The sequence below is a fragment of the Anomaloglossus baeobatrachus genome, chromosome 2 (genome assembly GCF_048569485.1).
Source record: "Anomaloglossus baeobatrachus isolate aAnoBae1 chromosome 2, aAnoBae1.hap1, whole genome shotgun sequence".
Lineage (NCBI taxonomy): Eukaryota > Metazoa > Chordata > Amphibia > Anura > Aromobatidae > Anomaloglossus > Anomaloglossus baeobatrachus.
The window spans coordinates 37,570,170-37,590,236 of NC_134354.1; the positions used below are offsets into that span (position 1 = coordinate 37,570,170).

Consider the following 20,067-nt stretch of genomic DNA (forward strand, 5'->3'; position numbering starts at 1 on the left):
GATTCAAGGTTCGCCAATTTCATGTTCGAGTGATTTTGGGGGTGTTCGAGTCGTTAGACGAACTCGAACGATTTGCTAAAAGTTCGGCAGTTCGAGTTACGTTCGAGAACGGTTCGATCAACAAAAAAGCCTAGCTAGTTACTAGCTGGCTTTTCACTGTAATAGTGTGAGTCACTGTGAATCATGCTATTATCATAATTCAGCGTATAGTGTGCGGGGTGGACGGGGTTTAGATCAGTGCTGCTGCTGAGTGCTGAAAGAATGCCGATCACCATTTTTTTTTCCCTAACTGCGCGTACAGTGGGGTGGGCCAGGCTGTCAGCCAATCACAGACACACACACAGCAAAGTGGATTTTTGCCAGACAAGCAAGGGCATGTGTCACAGGCTGTGCATGTCACATGTCTTTGCTCTATAAGATCCGGCCATTTTCCCCGTCCCCATCATTAGCTCTCTGCTGTGGGTGGGTGACAGTCACCGCTCCCGCTCCTGCTGCTGCTGCTGCTGTGTGAGCTATACCCATACAGTGCAATCTACACAGCGCTTTAGGGATTAGGGACTACTAGTCATTTCAGCCCTTTTCAGGGCTGCATTACAGCCGTTCATAGGCATTGTTGCTAGGCAGGTCCGTGCAAACGCTGTGCAGGGCTTTAGATAAAAGCATCTGGCTACATCAGCTCTGGGAAGTCCTTGCTGCATTTTTTCATTGGCAGGGATAGAAACTGAGGCTTCCTTAGCTGTCCTGCTACCTACAGCACCTCTGCATTCTACCCTCCTGCCCATTTTTGCTACGCTATTTTTTAGAGCAAACAGTGCTGACACTTAGTGGCATCCAAAAAGTGTCTGCTATACTAACTTAGTGTCCCACTGGTGGCAAGCAAGTTACACCACCTTTGCATTGTACCCTCCTGCACATTTTTGCTACGCTATTTTTATAGCAAACAGTGCTGACACTAAAGCGGGCTTTACACGCTACGATATCGTTAATGAATTATCGTCGGGGTCACGTTGTTTGTGACTCACATCCGGCATCATTAACGAGATCGCAGCGTCAATCCTCTGGTGCCTTTGCATGTGACCTTACATGGAATTGTCTGCCATAGTATTACTAACTATAGTGCACTTTATTACTATTATACACTTTACTATTACTGCTGTGCACTTTATGTTTAATTTATAGCATTTGCACTTTATATATATATTTATTTATATTTTCTGTGGCAGTTTTCCATGTGTGCTCGCCTGCCTTGGGCCCTTGCTGCCATCTGGTGGCCTTTTCATGTAATTACATTTCTTAATTTATTTTTCTATATTTTATATTTTATATATTTATATTTTATTATTGCACTGTGTTGTGGGTTCCTCCTGTCATCATTAACCTTGCATATAAATTGTTGTTTTAATTTTATTATTAATAAAGAAATATATATTTTTATTGGATTTTGGCTGTTTTACTACTTGTCGGTTCAATATTTATATCAATAGCCTATTTATTGGAGTTGGGGTGTACTTAATTTATTGATATATAGTGACAGGTTTAACACACTATATTATACCCCCCACCTTGGCATTAATCTGTCTAGCGTCAATCCTCTGTATGTCGAAGTTCCTCCACTGCTTCTGCCTCCTCAACCTCGTCTGGGTCCTCCACCTCCGCCCAAAGCCTGTCTGGTCAGGCCACCCAATCTTGTAACTGCACACAAGGAATCCCGCACACCCCCTTACTATGCTGGCAGCAGAGCTCAACGGCATCAGGCGGTCTTTACGTTGAGGAGTTGTGGTCAGCTCTGGAGACCGAGTTTAGTAAATGGTTGTCTCCACTCAACCTGCAGCCAGGGAAGGCTGTGTGCGACAATGCTGCAAACCTGGGTGCGGCCCTTCGCCGGGGCAAGGTGACACACGTGCCTTGTATGGCTCACGTGTTGAACCTTGTTGCCCAGCAATTTTTAACCCACTATCCCGGCCTAGATGGGTTTCTGCACAGGGCGCAGCTGACCGACTTGCATCGCTCCAGGAGTCTTTCGGCCAGCCGGTTCACCGCCTAAAATGCGATGTGGCGACACGCTGGAATTCAACTCTCCACATGTTGCAGCGACTGTGGCAGCACCGCCGAGTCCTGGTGCAATACGTCATGACGTATGGCCTGGGCCAATGAGATGCAGAGGTGGGGCAGGTCACACTGCTGGAGTGGTCTCAGATCAAGGACCAATGCACCCTTCTGCACAGTTTCGACATGGCGACGAATATGTTTAGTGCTGACAATGCCATTATCAGCATGACAATTCCAGTCATTTACATGCTGGAGCACACTCTAAACACTATTCGGAGTCAGGTGGTGGGACAACAGGAAGGGGAGGAACTACAGGAGGATTCATATGTGGAAGGGATACCAAGATCTACAGGGTCCAGACGTTCAGCATCACCAAGGCGGCAGACATGGGACGGTGGGGGAGAGGGATTAACAAACGCGCATGGTAGCAGCCAAAATGTTGAGGAAGGTGCAGGAGCCCAGGAAGAAATGGAGGACGAACTGTCGATGGGCATGGAAGACTCAGCAGATGAGGGAGACCTTGGTGAAATTTCAGTTGTTCGAGGTTGGGGGGAGATGTCAGAGGAAGGAAGCCGGTTATCACCTCACCGCCACAAACACAGCAAGGACTTGGTCCGCATGGATGCGGAAGACACATGAGCGCCTTCTTGCTGCACTACCTACAACATGACCCTCGGATTGTCCGAATTACAAGTAATGCTGACTACTGGGTTGCCACACTCTTAGATCTCCGGTACAAGTCCAAATTTGGCGAAATAATTCCAGCCATAGAAAGGGACGCACGTATGCAGGAGTATCAGCAGAAGCTGTTATGCAATCTTAGCTCGGCTTTTCCACCAAACACCAGTGGTGCACGTGTGAAGCCCCACAGGTGTGGTGTCGGTGCATTACCTTCAGGGACTCCACTCAGCTGGATCTTGTTACAGGTAGGAGATCTTCTATTTGTCGTGACGCCACTCTCAGTATTGCGGTCAGTGGGGACCGCCACTGCAGGTTGAGGGACGCCTGGGGCTGATGGTGAGTGCAGTTAGTTGGAATAGCCTCCTGAGAGCGAGGCAAGCCCCAGGGCCCTGTGTAGGTGCGTAGTACCACAAGGCGCAGAATAACTCCACACACGCAGAATGTCTTTCAGGGGTTTTACTCACTTCAGATGGCAGGGTGAGTAACCCGGGCGTAGCTGGGATGAACCAGGCTGGAACCAGGTATCCTTCAGGCTGACTTCTGATGGTGACTACCAACTCGCCTTCCTTAGCCCTTGGTGGTTTGGGGTAACCCCGACTTTTAGTCCCTATGGGGGTCACCCAGGGAAGTTGCTGAAGCCTCTCTCCCCTTCGTTTGCCGTTTGCTTGTTGCCTGGGCCAGATCACTCCAGCTGCTTGCCTCCTGTGAACTATGGGCCCTAACTGTGGCTACGTGGCTGCGGCTTTTAGGTGTTGTGGTGTGGGCTTTGAGGGCCCCACACCGGCAGGTTTAGCAGGGAAAGGTGGATCTATCCCCGCTCCGGGATCTGCCGCCCGTTTGGGCCTGGTTCTCCCTAGCAGTCTCCTTACTTCCCACTCTGTGCTCTCTCTCTAGCTGGAGATGGGTTTCGGGTAGCACTCCTAGGTGACCGTTCTCCCCCGTCGGTAGCCACTGCGCGGACGCTGTCAGACTGCAACAGCCCCAGGGGTCTGCTCTCCTCCGAGCTCCCTGGACTCTGCACTGAACCGGCTCACTTGAGGGACCTTCACTGCTGCTCCTGTCAGAGCTCCACTTCATGCTCCTCACTCCTCCACACTCTGCTTCAGACTGTTCTCTCCTCCTCCTTCCTCTTTTCCCTTTGTGCCTGCCTACGCCACCTAGCAACCAGGCTCTCTTACCACACCCCTTGAGTGGAGATGGAGGCTTTTGGCCCCCTCCACTATTCCAGTGGAGGTGAAGGCTTTGCCCCCTCCTGGGATCCCCAGGGGTCCTCTCAAAGGTACATGTGTGAGACCTGATCACTATGCGCCTGTGTAGTCACACCTCGGTCAGCCTTCTGGATTACCTGTGTTGTACTGTCCCCAGCATGGGTGCAGTACTCAGTGGTGCCTGACCAGGTCAGGGGCGCCACATTCCCCCTTAGTTATCACCAGCACGTCCTCGGGCTGCAAGACAACATTTTAAAATGCATAAAACATTAAAACATGTAAAACATTTTTAAAACCACCAGGTACCATACATCACCACCCTCCACCCACAAGTCCGTTAACCCACCCAAAACCCTCTCACGTTGGCCGCGCCTTCAGCCACCTCTGGCAGGATGTAGAGGCGGCTTTCATGGGCTGGTGGTTTCAGGGTATACCTGGCCTGGTGGATCCGCGCCTTCAGCCTCTTCTGGCAGGATGCAGAGGCGGCCTCCACAGTTGGTGCTGACCAGGTACCCTCTTTGTGGTGGAGAGCCAGGCCCCATAAACAGGCATGCTCTCTGGTTGCAGGTGAGCCAAGGCCCTATATACGGACGTGCTCCCTGGTTGCAGACGAGCCAAGCCCCTAAACAGGCTGGCTCTGGTGGTGGTGCCTCTGGTGTAACTATTTACACTGCGAGAGTTTGTGGCTATAGCCAGTTCATAGCCTTAAGGTTCATTTCTCACATTAGTTTATGTGGGCACATTGCTTAAACATGAAAACGTTGCAAACTTTTCAAAACTGGTAACTTGCTGTACTTTACTTTACTTTCCTCTACTCCTCCTTACCAGGGCTTGGGCCTGTAGGGCTGCGGCACCTGTTGCTTCCTTGACCTCTTTCTTCGTCTGTGGTAGTCTCATCAGTGGGTTCTTTGTCTGTTCTTTCTCTATCTCTGTCTTTCCTTTCTTCCTCTGTGTCTGTTTCTTTTTCTTTAGGACATGGTGTCACATCGAGTGCATACCAGCCTCTTTCTCCTTGATGCATTGTAAATTGCACTGTGTCTCCCATTCTTAGGTTTCTTCCAGGATGTCCTCTGGGCAAATGAGCTCTCACGTCTCTTCTATTGACAAAAATGCCTTCTTTCATACCAGGTGCAACTATAAAGCCGTATCCTGATTTGAGGCTGAAATCTTCTACTACACCTCTACAAAGGGGTCCTCTGACCTGGGCTTTGGCTCTTCTCAGGAACCGTTTCTCCTGTAGGTCTCTGGCCGTTATTTCATCCTTCTGCTCTGGGGACTGCGGTGCAGGGAAAGACTGGGTTCTGCTACGGCGCCGTGTCTTGCGGACTGGATTCTGCGGGGTACAGCTTACAAGCTCCCAGGTAAGGCTTTTGGGTAGATCTTCTTCAGCAGACGGTGTCAGGTCTTCTTCATCCCAGCGGGAATAGGGCAACATCTCCGGCTCTGGGCATGGATCCACTGCTGGTGGCTCCTGAGTCAGCTCCTCAGCTTCCTGGCCTCCCCTCCCCCTTAGTTCTTCTGAGCACTCCTTTGGTGGCAGTGCTGGGGATGGACTTTCTTCAGCAGGTCCAGGCAGGGGACTCTTTGGCGTGGTTGCTGCAGGGGTTGCCGGAATCCTCTTGGGGGTATGCGGAGGGAGCATGTACCGGTCCACCATCTCCTGTGGGAACTTGGCCTCCAGGTCAGCCTTCAGCTGCCAGTATGCGGGGTCCTCCCCTACCAGGGATTTCCTTGCAGGGACTTCCTTGGACTGGGGAGCGGTGGCTGCTCTGGCCTTGCAGGCCGGGGGAAATGGTGATGCAATCTTGTCTTGGCGGGCCGCGCCTGACATGGCGGCGGCCTGGTCTTGGCGGGCCGCGCCCTGCATGGCGGCGGCCTGGATCGGCGTCGCTGTCGCGATGGGATCGGTGCAGGCTGGGCTGGGCGTCGCTGCAGTGATCGGAGCTTGGCGGGCCGCACCTGGCGTGGCTGCGGCCTGGTTCAGCACCTCACTTGCGGCGCGGACGAGCGTTGCTGCTGCGGTGGGGTCTCGGCGGGCCGGGCCTAGCATGGCGGCGGCCTGGGTCAGCGTCACACCTGCGGCGTGGATGAGGGTCGCGGTGGCAGCCGGTTCTCTGCGGGCCGGACTGGGCGTTGCTGCAGGGACCGGGTCTTGGTGGGCCGAGCAGGGCATCGCTGCGGCGGCCTGAGCTTGGCGGGCTGCACCTGGCGTGGCTGCGGCCTGCTTCAGCGTCGCCGCGCCGGACGCCTCTTCAGGGACCGCGGGCGTGACAGCAGGGGTCGGGGCACTCGCGCTGGCAGGGGCATCACTGGACTCACCCATCGGTGGCAGCATCGGGGTCTGAGTCGTCACCGCCCGGTCTGGCACTCGGCGCGTGGCTCTTTCTTCATAGGCCTGAACCGCCGCGGTCATTCCCAGGAACTCCGCACGTCCCTCTCTGATCAGCCTTCCGACCCTGGCCTCCAGTTGATCGCAGAACTCGGCGAGCTCCCGACACCACCAGGCAGCGGAGCCTGGCTCTGGGTCTCTGCATTCAGACGCCATTTTCTCTAACAACAAGCTGCTGGCTTCTTTTCCGTTCCGCCGTCTCTGGACGCTTCCGCTCTCTTCACAAGCGAGGTCAGAACTCTGCAGGGGATCTCTGGGTAGCCACACCTCTTCGTGGGCGGTAACTTCTCCCAGCGCGGGCTGCTGTTGTTTTTCAGCGCGCTTTTCATGGTGGCAATATGGCGGCGCTTCCAATTTTTCAAGCGGACCGCCCAGGCACATGGTCACCTGTCTGAACAGGTCTAGTCCTTATCCTGTTCGTGACGCCAGATGTCGGGCCCCGGGAACGCTGTGCCGGTGCATTACCTTCAGGGACTCCACTCAGCTGGATCTTGTTACAGGTAGGAGATCTTCTATTTGTCGTGACGCCACTCTCAGTATTGCGGTCAGTGGGGACCGCCACTGCAGGTTGAGGGACGCCTGGGGCTGATGGTGAGTGCAGTTAGTTGGAATAGCCTCCTGAGAGCGAGGCAAGCCCCAGGGCCCTGTGTAGGTGCGTAGTACCACAAGGCGCAGAATAACTCCACACACGCAGAATGTCTTTCAGGGGTTTTACTCACTTCAGATGGCAGGGTGAGTAACCCGGGCGTAGCTGGGATGAACCAGGCTGGAACTAGGTATCCTTCAGGCTGACTTCTGATGGTGACTACCAACTCGCCTTCCTTAGCCCTTGGTGGTTTGGGGTAACCCCGACTTTTAGTCCCTATGGGGGTCACCCAGGGAAGTTGCTGAAGCCTCTCTCCCCTTCGTTTGCCGTTTGCTTGTTGCCTGGGCCAGATCACTCCAGCTGCTTGCCTCCTGTGAACTATGGGCCCTAACTGTGGCTACGTGGCTGCGGCTTTTAGGTGTTGTGGTGTGGGCTTTGAGGGCCCCACACTGGCAGGTTTAGCAGGGAAAGGTGGATCTATCCCCGCTCCGGGATCTGCCGCCCGTTTGGGCCTGGTTCTCCCTAGCAGTCTCCTTACTTCCCACTCTGTGCTCTCTCTCTAGCTGGAGATGGGTTTCGGGTAGCACTCCTAGGTGACCGTTCTCCCCCGTCGGTAGCCACTGCGCGGACGCTGTCAGACTGCAACAGCCCCAGGGGTCTGCTCTCCTCCGAGCTCCCTGGACTCTGCACTGAACCGGCTCACTTGAGGGACCTTCACTGCTTCTCCTGTCAGAGCTCCACTTCATGCTCCTCACTCCTCCACACTCTGCTTCAGACTGTTCTCTCCTCCTCCTTCCTCTTTTCCCTTTGTGCCTGCCTACGCCACCTAGCAACCAGGCTCTCTTACCACACCCCTTGAGTGGAGATGGAGGCTTTTGGCCCCCTCCACTATTCCAGTGGAGGTGAAGGCTTTGCCCCCTCCTGGGATCCCCAGGGGTCCTCTCAAAGGTACATGTGTGAGACCTGATCACTATGCGCCTGTGTAGTCACACCTCGGTCAGCCTTCTGGATTACCTGTGTTGTACTGTCCCCAGCATGGGTGCAGTACTCAGTGGTGCCTGACCAGGTCAGGGGCGCCACACACGGAGTGAATCTCCCAGTTGTAACTTGCCAAGCATGGGACTGTCTCGTCATCAGTCAAACCGTATCAGCAGCACCGTATCTGGTGGTAACAGCAATTTTATGGAATCGTTTCATAATTTTTTTTAGACCATCCTTTGCAAGGCCACAAGAGACAAGAAGTCTGACACATAGTCAACGGCTGGAGAGGATGATACAGGAGTATCTCCAAATGAACATCGATGCCATGACTTTGCAACTGGAGCCTTGCTCATTTTGGGCTTCAAATCTTGAAAAATGATCTGAGCTCGCCACTTACGCCTTGGAGATCTTGTCATGTCCTGCAGCCAGCGTTGTCTCTGAACGTGTCTTCAGTGCTGCTGGGTGTGTGCTGACAGATAAGCGCACGCGTCTGTCCAGTGACAATGTGGACAGACTAATGTTCATCAAGATGAACAAGTCATGGATCCACAAGGAATTTACTACCCCTGTGTCATCCTGGGGAGAGTAAATGCTTGTGGATTTGGAATGTGCTTGATGCAAATCTACCTGTCAAGTTTGCAACTGGGGCACAAGTGCTGCCACTGAAGTGGTGTCTGTGTGGTCCAATTTTTGGAAAAAAGGGAGACTCTGCTTGGAGTCCCCTTGCTGTGTTTTTAAAAATGATCTAAAATGAACAAGTCATGGTTCAGCAAGGACTTTGCTACCCCGGGGTCATCCTGGGGACAGTTAAGGCTGGCATATTTTTGAATGTGCTTGATGCAAATCAACATGTCAAGTTTGCAACTGGGGCACAAGTGCTGCCACTGAAGTGGTGTGTGTGGCCCAATTTTTGGAAAAAAGGGAGACTCTGCTTGGAGTCCCCTTGCTGTGTTTTACATGATTTTAGAAGGGCATGACATGCCTATATATGTGTCTCCTCCTCTTTTTACTCGTCCAGCTCTTTTGTTTTCACATTAGTATATGTCCTTGTTACTTTTCCATGTGTTTATGGTGTCTTGTAAGTTGTTTGTCATCTTTTGGACACCTTAGAAGGTGTTTTATATGTGTTTGTGTTTGTCTGTGTTTGTTTTTAATGGGGTTCGAATTGTCCTCCGTTTGACGAACCGAACTCGAACTCTAGGGGGTGGCTACTCATAAGGAAAAAACCTGGTGACACGTTAGCTTTAATTTTTATTTTTACTGCTACTGTAGCGACAGTTTTTAGAAACGTCCAAACATCAAAATTATAGATTTTAAAAAAAGTCAAAAATTGTAAAATAAGTAATTTCAATGCTTGCTACACCTCATTTTATGTTTCCCTTTTCCCTTTTATAAAGAAAGACAATATACAAAATTATAGATTTTACATCTGTCTCCCCTCTACAAACCATTATGATGAAAAACTGTAATTAACGATAAAAACCCGAATTGATTGAAAAAAAACTTTCCTGTGAATGCAGTTGTAATTCTACAAATATTTGTTATTGCATATATTTTATATAAATAAACATATATATATATATATATATATATACACACGGTAAATATGTGTTTTATCAGTTCACTTAGTAAGTACAACTTTATATTTGCATCTTAAGGCTGCTTTACACGTTGCAATTTCGCATACGATATCATATGCGATTTGCAACGCCCCCATCGTATGTGCGGCACGTTCAATTTGTTGAACGTGCCGCACAAACGATTAAACCCCGTCACACATACTTACCTGTCCATACGACCTCGCTGTGGGCGGCGAACGTCCACTTCCTGGAATGGGAGGGACGTTTGGCGTCATAGCGATATCACGCGGCAGCGGCCAATAGAAGTGAAGGGGCGTAGCTGAGCGGGACGTAAACATCCCGCCCACCTCCTTCATTCCGCATTATCGGCGGCAGCCGCGGGAGGCAGGTAAGTTCTGTTTAATGTTCCCGGGATGTCACACACTGCGATGTTTGCTGCCTCGGGAACATTGAACAACCACACGTTCAATTCTAGAGAAAGATACGATGTGTATGCGATGAACATTTTAACGTTCAATCGCACGTACCTGTCCCACCCTGCAATGTACCTTACGATGCCGGATGTGCGTCACTTACGACGTGACCCTGCCGACACATTGGAAAATATATTGCAGCGTGTAAAGCGGGCTTTACACACTACAATATCACTAACGATGCCGGATGTGCATCACTTACGACGTGACCCCGCCGAAACATCATTAGATATATTGTAGCGTGTAAAGCGGGCTTTAATCTCTCTCATTCATCAATCGTCTGCCATGTCCAGCAGGAGCATGCAGTCTGCGGCAATTTATCTTAAAGGTAACCACACACCCAGCCGGGTACTCCCTCTTTCGGGCCAGATTGTCCGCCAGTATCACAGTAGTTCTTGTAATGACCATATAGCCCAAAGTGAACATGAAAATTATTTTGCATTAACACTTACTACCTACAAACTACTTATTTCTGCAACAAAAAGGATATTTTGTTTATCGAAGGAGATGATGGGCACGATGACGTTTTCTGCCTTCACAGCCTCCAGGTAGGACTGGGACAACATTCCCACGTGCATCCCGGAGTCGTTTTTGGTCAGCACAATGGCGTCCTTGCCCAGGCGCATGGATCCGGACTTGAATCCGTTTCCATAAAGGCCGACGGGAATGTGACCCTGTACTGCGACCTTGTCGCTGAATCCAAAACTGAAATGAAAAAGGCAAAATTAGCACTTATTAACCCTTATAGTAAAAATGTAAGACAAGACGCCTCTCTGCCCTGGCACGCACCTCAGCATCCTGTGCAGCTTATCCACAGTCATCCCATTCCCGTTATCTGTAAAGGTTAAGATCTGATGACCAGTAAGAATCGTCTGATCAATCCAGATTTTATTAGCTTTGACATCCGGGTCATAAGCGTTATCTGAAATAAATAGAAAGCACACAGAGTTATCATAGTAGCATTCTTCCTTTAAATGGATCCTGTCATCTTGATAGACACCCAAAGTTTAGTTTGTCTAATCAGGTTTAAAAAAAAAAAAAAAGCTTGTGTCCTCTAAACTCTCATACTTGGTGACACTAAATAGCAATTTCTATATTTTAAGTGTCATGTAGGACTATGACAGTTCACTCACTTAATTTGATGGGATTACTCACTCAGCTTGCTGTTTGAGGTAGCACACAGGGAACACTTCCATTAAAAAATCTAACACGTTTATTTAATCACATTGAAAACTGCCCTCCACCGACATAAACAGAGCCTCTTCTGGCTTAAAAGAACATATGCACGGTTTACAGACTGTTACCTTTGCGGTACACCCACTCAGGTTCGGATACTGCTTCTCTAAAGTAAAAAAAAACCCATACACATGGTTTAAAGACTGTTTAACTTCGCGGTACACCAGCTCAGAGGCACATACGCTTTCTCCTCCAAAGTGTCCCAATGGAGCTATCTCCTTCTCCACTCACTGACTGACTACAGTACGCACATACCCCTCTGCATGAGGTTCCTTCCTGAAGGCATAGCAGCAATCACCTACTACTGACCATGTGTCAAACAGTCTCTATCCTAACAGGTGAGCAGGGCCGGACTGGGACTAAAGGCCCCGTCACACTAAGCAACATCGCTAGCAACATCGCTGCTAACGAACAACTTTTGTGACGTTGCTAGTGTGTCGCCCTGGGCAAGCCAGGGGTCACAGGTCACAACACCACCACACCCCACATCCCAGGTAGGCACACCTAAGCTGAACCAAAAATCCTTGTTGCCTTCCTCCAGAGGCTGATGATTCACACCAGGGGGTGGGCCAGGCGGTTGGCTCCGCCCACCAAGGAGATCACAGTGCTGGAGGCAGGAAGGACCAGGCAGATAGCCCCGGGCAGGGGAAGAGTGAAGTCTAGCTGAGGGCTAGAAAGGAGTAAACAACAGAGAAGTGAAAGTAAGAAAAGTGGAAAAGGAGGAAAGCAAGAAGTGGTGACAGAGCAGAGAGTGTGCAAAGCCTGAGGGCCCAGCTTTGTGGAGGGCCAGAACAGCAAGGTCAGCGACGGCGGTGACTGTCCGGAGGGGGACCGTTTGGAAGTTCCTGGAAGGACCCCGTTGGCTGTGTGCCCGGTGGTCTGGAGCAGTGTTCCGAAGGACAGTCAGCACCAGGGCAGGGGCCTCTCAGACCCCGGCAAGGCTAGGAGTCGCCAAATTTGCCGAATCCGTCAGTGAAGGGGACGTAGATCCCCCAGCAACCAAGTCCCGATTGAAGGCAACAGTCCAACCGTTACAGAGAGACACCGCCACCGCCAAGGCACCAGTTTCTCAGGGCCAGCGCCTGCGGGCAAAGTGTAGAGCTCCTCCGGCCCAGATTGCAGTCGGGGAGCGGGTAACCGGAGGGAATCCACCGCTACCATCAGTCAAACATAGGTGCAAGGAAGAGGGACATCACCGTCACCTACCGGGAGTGCAGGTGCAGCCGTCTAAGGGGCCGTCCTACCAGCCGTTTGGTTTACCGTACAAACTGTGTCCGTGTCTCAGGCTGAGTGAGTACCACAGTGCCGCAAGGCACAGCGCTGCCCCCGCGTCCCTGCGTCCACCAGGCCCCGCACCTCACAAACCATCACCGGGCCCCGGGATCACCAACCCCTACCCACGGAGGTTCAACACAACACCTGGCTGCTCCCCATCACCATCCCCGGGATCCCCATCCAGAGCAGCGGTGGTGCAATCACCACAACCGTGGGTGGCGTCACGAACTATAACAATCCCCACCCAACCACAAGCAATCCCCTTTCACTCACGGGCGAGGAGTGTCGCTCGAGAAACCCTGGGATCCGGCCCACAGCTCGAGCCACCACTGAACAGCTGCCGGACCCGAGCAGAAGGGGTGAGCGCGGTGTGCTGACACCCTCCTCCCCGCCCGCGACAACTTGGCGTCACGAACACGATCTTACCGCTCTGCCGTCTGGTAGAGGTGCGCCTTGTTACCGCCGGAGGTATCCGGCAGAAAAATTGCAGAAGCCGCCATCTTTGGCGCGAAAAGTTCCCGCTCGAGCGTCTTCTCGAGCAGTAGAGGCGCGAAGGCCAAAACCCCGCCCCGAGAGAGGAGGGGCCGGAAAGAGCTAAGGGGGAAGGAAACAAGATGTCTGCGCCCGACGGAGCCGCTGGAGGAGCGGTGGTCGCAGCCGCAGCGGCACCTGCGGATGGGAATGGACCTGCCCAGGTCCCGGCCGTACCGGCGGGAGGTGCCGTGGCCCCCACGCTCGCTCAGGTCATGCCGTTTTCCTTGCCCTATGCGCCCGGAGCTGCCTGGCTACCGCAGTATGACGGGAAACCGGATGCCCTACCGGCCTTCCGGAAAAAGCTTAACCCGTTGCTAGAGCTGTACCCCCTGACTGATAAGCAACGTGCAGCGATAGTGCTAGGCCAGTTAACCGGTGCGGCGGAGCAGGAAGCGGAGACCTGGGCCGAGGGGGACCGGCTCTCTGTAGCCACCATCTTTGAGAAGCTACAGACTGCCTTTGAGACCCGGACTGAAGCTGAGCTGAGGATGCAGTTTTACCAGTGCCGGCAACGAGCTGGGGATAGCATTCGGGACTATGCTCTACGTCTGCAGACCGCCCTCCGCACGCTGAAGCGGGTGAACCCTATTAATGAGGCGGATAGCAACAAGATGTTAGTGGAGCAATTTGCGCAGGGGATGAGGTCCCCTGAGGATCGTAAACAACTCCGGCTGTGGGCCCTGGAACACCCCGATGTGGACTTTGCTGTGTTAAAGGAGCGGGCCATTAAAGCACTACAGCCTCCAGCAACCGAAGTTCTGGAACCCGCCCCGTGGCCCGTCGAGACGGCTCCCGTTATGGCGGCCTCAGCCAAATCTACCTCTCCAACACCTGCAGCCCCGAGCAGCACAGTGGAAGAACTGGCAGCCCAGGTCCGTCGCATGGACGGAGACCTTGCCAAAATCCTGGCTGCCCTACAACCTCTGACCAGACCTCAGCCTCCGGCGCAGATACAGCTTGCTGACAGTCCCGAGGACGTTCCCTGGATGCAGCGGAGAAGTGCCGACAACCCGCGGAGCAGACCCCCAATCTGCTACAAGTGCCGTAAGCCGGGTCATTACTACCGACAGTGCCCGTTAAACGAGCAACCCCTGGGGCCCCGGGCCAATCCTCAGGAGTAGAACATCGTGGCCCCCCGGACTGGCGGGACCGATATATCGGGGCCCGCCCTATCATCCCCGTGGCTGTGGACGGCATACCAGTGATGGCTCTCTTGGACACTGGATCACAGGAAACTACCATACCGTACACGTTGTACCAGCGGTACTGGGCCGTAGACGAACTGGCGCCCCCAGACAATAGTATAACATTGATTGCCGCTAATGGACTCCCATTGACTCAGGTGGGGTATAAACAAGTGGCTATGACAGTGGGGCAAGCCGAACTGCAACACCAGGGTATGATTGTGATAATGAATGAGCCCAGTGATCATAACCCGAAAATAGTGCTGGGAACCAATGTGATGGAGCACTGCATGGCTGATGTGTTAACCCTATTACAACAGCTAGCCGCCACAGCAGCAGGGAGCCGGCAGAGGGCTGTGCAGCGTGAGATCCGAGCCCTGATGTACCGCCAGCATGTAAGCTCAACAGGAGGGGAGATTGGTGGAGTAAGAGTGATGGATGTTGCTCCATTGACTGTGCCCCCTAGGAGTGAGATGATGATCTGGTGTAGGGCAGCAGTAGGGCCTCAGGGGCGTGACTACCCTGCGATGATGGAGCCCATGCCTTCTGAGCACTGGCCCACTGTGATGGCCGCCCGAGGGGTGGTGGATGTGAAGAAAGGGAGAGTGCCTGTGAGAGTGCTGAACTGTGGAGAGGAAGAAGTCAGGCTTCCCCGGTATGCCACCATTGCCAAGCTGCTCACCCTGGACCCTCACACTATCCATGAAGCCAGTCCATCCACACCTCCACCTACCATCAGCACTTCCCCACCCCAGGGGGAGACAAAGGAGTGGCATCAACAGCTACACGTAGGCACTGATGATACCCCTACACATCACAGGGCAGGGGTACACAGGGTGGTGCAGGAGTACGAACAGGTTTTCAGTAAGCACCCCCTAGACTTTGGGCAGATCAAGGGGGTCCAACACCACATTCCCACCGGTGAGCATCCCCCTATCAAAGAGTTACCAGTGTGCCAAGGATATGTTGAGGAATATGAAGGAGGCAGGGGTTATTCGGGACAGCTGTAGTCCCTGGGCCGCTCCGTTGGTACTGGTTAAGAAGAAGGATGGTACCATGCGGATGTGTGTGGACTACCGGAAGATCAACCAGATAACCCATAAAGATGCCTATCCATTACCTCGTATTGAAGAGTCTTTGGCTGCACTGAGAACTGCAAACTACTTCTCGACCCTTGACCTCACCAGCGGATACTGGCAAGTGGCCGTGGCCCCCGAGGACCGGAGAAGACCGCCTTCACCACCCCGATGGGGCTCTGCGAATTCAATAGCATGCCGTTTGGGCTGTGCAATGCCCCCGGGACCTTCCAACGGTTGATGGAGTGCTGTCTGGGACATTTAAACTTCGAGACCGTCCTGCTGTATTTGGATGATGTGATTGTTTATTCCCAGACGTATGAAGCCCATCTGGAACACCTGGCCGAGGTGTTCGCGTCCCTTGCCAAGTTCGGGATGAAGTTGAAGCCCTCAAAATGCCATCTGCTGAAACCCAGGGTGCAGTATCTAGGGCATGTGGTGAGTGCGGATGGTGTCGCCCCCGACCCTGAGAAGATCACTGCCATCCAGAGCTGGCCGAGACCAACTACCGTGAGGGAAGTAAGGCAGTTTCTGGGTCTGGTGGGGTACTATCGGCGCTTTATAAAGGGGTACACGAAGATGGCTGCCCCCATGCAAGATCTCCTCGTGGGACAGACCAAAGGTGGTAGACCCATTGGAGCCCTACTGTCGTGGGAGGACAAGCATGAGGAGTCCTTTTGCCAGTTGAAGGCGGCCTTGACCGGAGAAGAGGTCCTGGCGTACCCTGACTATGGGCGCCCGTTCATCCTCCACACGGACGCCAGTAACGTGGGGCTAGGAGCGGTCCTATCCCAGGTCCAGGATGGAAAGGAGAAGGTGATTGCCTACGCCAGCCGAAAACTCCGGCCGACCGAAAGGAACCCCGAGAACTATAGCTCCTTCAAGCTCGAGCTATTGGCGTTGGTGTGGGCTATCACGGAGCGGTTCCGCCATTACTTGGCGGCGGCAAAATTCACCGCGTTTACGGACAACAATCCGCTGACTCACCTGAACACGGCCAAGTTGGGCGCGCTGGAGCAGCGGTGGGTAGCCCGGCTAGCCAACTATGATTTCACCATAAAGTACCGAGCTGGTCGTGTCAACATAAATGCTGATGCACTCTCCCGGATGCCCCATTTGTCAGAAGAGGGGTGCGAGGATGACGACCTCGAGGAGATCGAGTTGCCTGCGTTTCACCAGCCGCCTACTGAGAGGGTACAAGTATGTCAGCAAAGGGTGGATCTGGACCCGCGGCCCAGTCAAGAGTGGCAGGACGCCCAGGACCAAGCACCGGCTGTCCGCCTTGTCAAGACTCTGGTGGAACAAGGTGCTATGGGAATAGACCCTGCCGCTCCAGCCGAAGCCCAACGCTTGTGGAAAGAACGGAAACGGCTTTACCTACACCAAGGGAGGCTGATCAACCCGAAGACCCATGAGAAAATATGCCAGTTAATCGTTCCTCAAGCTGTCGCTACTGTCCTACAGGCATACCATGATGGTGCTGGCCACTTCGGGTGGAAGAAGCTGGAGATGCTGTTGAGGGAGCGGTTCTATTGGAGTGGGATGCGTGAATCGGTGGAAGCCTGGTGCCGAGAGTGCGGTCCTTGTACGCTGAGGAGAAAGGACGAGGCTAGCCAGAGGGCACCGTTACATCCCATAGTCACCCATCAGCCGCTGGAGCTGGTCGCCCTAGACCATGTCAAGCTCACCACTAGCAGAAGTGGGTACACCTACGCATTGACCATGGTAGACCACTACTCAAGATTTATGGTGGTAGTCCCTGTTAAGGACCTGACTGGTCGAACCGCTGCTCGAGCGTTCCAGGCTTATTTTTGCCGACCCCATGGGTACCCCGAGAAGGTGCTGACTGACCAAGGCCCGGCTTTTGAAGCAGAAGTGTTTCACGAATTCTGTCAGTTGTACGGCTGCAAGAAGATCCGGACCACTCCATACCACACCCAAACCAACGGCATGTGCGAGAAAATTAACCACTTGGTCCTGGGGCTCCTCAAGACGCTACCGCTGGAAGAACGGAACATGTGGCCGGAAAAGTTGCCCGACTTGGTCAACATGTACAATAATATCCCGTCCAGCTCGACGAAGTGCACCCCAGCGTATCTGATGAGGGCTCGGCCTGGCCGCCTGACGGTGGATCTGGAGATGGGGTTGGAGGCCCCGGAAGCACTCCCTTCAGCGGCAGAGTGGGAAAGTCGGAGGAGGGCACAGTACCGGCAAATCCAGGAGTATGTGGAGAAAAACCTCAATCGAAGTCGAGAACAGCAAGAGCACCGGTTCAATCAGAAGGCGCCCGCAGGTCCTTTCCAGCCAGGAGATGTGGTGCTGAAACGGAAGAGAAAAGCCCACAAGCTGGATGATCAGTGGGAGCAAGTCCCTTACGTCATACAACCCACAGAATGGGGAGATGGGAAGACCTACCAGATCAGTCGTGACCAAGGGGGCACCCTGGCCACCGTTTCCCGGGACCATCTAAAAAAATGCCCCCCAGCGTTGAAGGCAGAGGCTGAAGTACCGGTTCCTCCACCCGTGGAGAAGGCAGCAGAGGTAATCCACACTGTAATGGGTGACTTCCCAGCAAACTGGCCTACACAGAACGGCGCGGTGATTCTTCCAGTAATACTGTTCCCACAACCCGTGGATGAAGAAGTAGTGGAAGCGGTTAACCGTGAGCCAGAACCAGTGCCAGTGCCCAGGGATGAACCTGTACCCAGCCCCCCTACACCTCCGCCTGCTCCACACTATAGCAGGGAGGAGTAACCGATTGTTCCCTCTACCCCACTGTCTAGCAACACTGACACCGGGCCCCGAAGGTCCACCCGTTCCAACCTAGGTAGACCCCCACTTAGGTACAGGGAGACCGTTCTATGAGTAAAAGGGGTCCGCAAATGTGAAGGAGTGGTTGTTTGTTTGAAAAGTTTGAAAGTTTGAAAGTTCTGCCAATGAAGAAAATGATTACCGAACAGTAACCTGATTTGTTTGTTGATTTGCAACCGGCTGGAGCCGGCACCGTTGTCCCCGTGGGGACCGTTTAAAATGCATGGGAACTATCCATGGACAAGCCCGTGAACTTGCAGGGCAACCACAGACGTTAGTGGCTTGTAAATATGTTGGTTACCGTTACCGTTTTCCGCAATGCCGCCTCCGGAGAGGCAGGTTGGAGGGAGGGCCCTGAGCAGAGCAGGCCAGGGCCCAGCCGCCAAAGGAACCGGTGGCTACCCTCTGGAGGGAAGGACAGATCCCGCTCGGGTACCGTGTGCTGGACTGTGGGTCAAGGGGTGCTGCCTGGGTTTTAGGGGCAGCATCAGGGCCAGGTTACTTGGGTGGGAGAGAGCGGAAACCGTAACCGTAAACCGTTGCAACGTTTAAGAAATGTGCCTCCCGTCTTGGGAAGAATTTATTAAAAATGTTATGCATGTTGTTTAACCCTGTTATCCCCTTTTTACAGAAAAATAAAACCGGTGTAGGACGGCAGCCCGCGGACGGTCTGCATTTTGCTAAGGGGGAATGTGTCGCCCTGGGCAAGCCAGGGGTCACAGGTCACAACACCACCACACCCCACATCCCAGGTAGGCACACCTAAGCTGAACCAAAAATCCTTGTTGCCTTCCTCCAGAGGCTGATGATTCACACCAGGGGGTGGGCCAGGCGGTTGGCTCCGCCCACCAAGGAGATCACAGTGCTGGAGGCAGGAAGGACCAGGCAGATAGCCCCGGGCAGGGGAAGAGTGAAGTCTAGCTCAGGGCTAGAAAGGAGTAAACAACAGAGAAGTGAAAGTAAGAAAAGTGGAAAAGGAGGAAAGCAAGAAGTGGTGACAGAGCAGAGAGTGTGCAAAGCCTGAGGGCCCAGCTTTGTGGAGGGCCAGAACAGCAAGGTCAGCGACGGCAGTGACTGTCCGGAGGGGGACCGTTTGGAAGTTCCTGGAAGGACCCCGTTGGCTGTGTGCCCGGTGGTCTGGAGCAGTGTTCCGAAGGACAGTCAGCACCAGGGCAGGGGCCTCTCGGACCCCGGCAAGGCTAGGAGTCGCCAAATTTGCCGAATCCGTCAGTGAAGGGGACGTAGATCCCCCAGCAACCAAGTCCCGATTGAAGGCAACAGTCCAACCGTTACAGAGAGACACCGCCACCGCCAAGGCACCAGTTTCTCAGGGCCAGCGCCTGCGGGCAAAGTGTAGAGCTCCTCCGGCCCAGATTGCAGTCGGGGAGCGGGTAACCGGAGGGAATCCACCGCTACCATCAGTCAAACATAGGTGCAAGGAAGAGGGACATCACCGTCACCTACCGGGAGTGCAGGTGCAGCCGTCTAAGGGGCCGTCCTACCAGCCGTTTGGTTTACCGTACAAACTGTGTCCGTGTCTCAGGCTGAGTGAGTACCACAGTGCCGCAAGGCACAGCGCTGCCCCCGCGTCCCTGCGCCCACCAGGCCCCGCACCTCACAAACCATCACCGGGCCCCGGGATCACCAACCCCTACCCACGGAGGGGCAACACAACACCTGGCTGCTCCCCATCACCATCCCCGGGATCCCCATCCAGAGCAGCGGTGGTGCAATCACCACAACCGTGGGTGGCGTCACGAACTATAACAATCCCCACCCAACCACAAGCAATCCCCTTTCACTCACGGGCGAGGAGTGTCGCTCGAGAAACCCTGGGATCCGGTCCACAGCTCGAGCAACCACTGAGCAGCTGCCGGACCCGAGCAGAAGGGGTGAGCGCGGTGTGCTGACACCCTCCTCCCCGCCCGCGACACTAGCGATGTTGCTGTGTGTGACATCCAGCAACAACCCGGCCCCTGCTGTGAGGTCGTTGGTTGTTGCTGA

At 53.7% G+C, this 20,067-nt stretch overlaps 1 protein-coding gene across 1 annotated transcript in view; it reads right to left on the reverse strand.

The window, feature by feature from the left end:
* The window catches only part of LOC142282112 (MORC family CW-type zinc finger protein 3-like), a 360,015-nt gene that overhangs the window by 257,884 nt on the left and 82,064 nt on the right, over nt 1–20,067 (reverse strand). Inside the window, exons 3-4 of the mRNA XM_075332939.1 lie at nt 10,737–10,869; nt 10,438–10,652 (exon numbers count right to left, since the gene is read on the reverse strand). Of these exons, the coding sequence (XP_075189054.1) occupies nt 10,438–10,652; nt 10,737–10,869 (348 nt within the window). The remainder of the gene's footprint in view (nt 1–10,437; nt 10,653–10,736; nt 10,870–20,067) is intronic.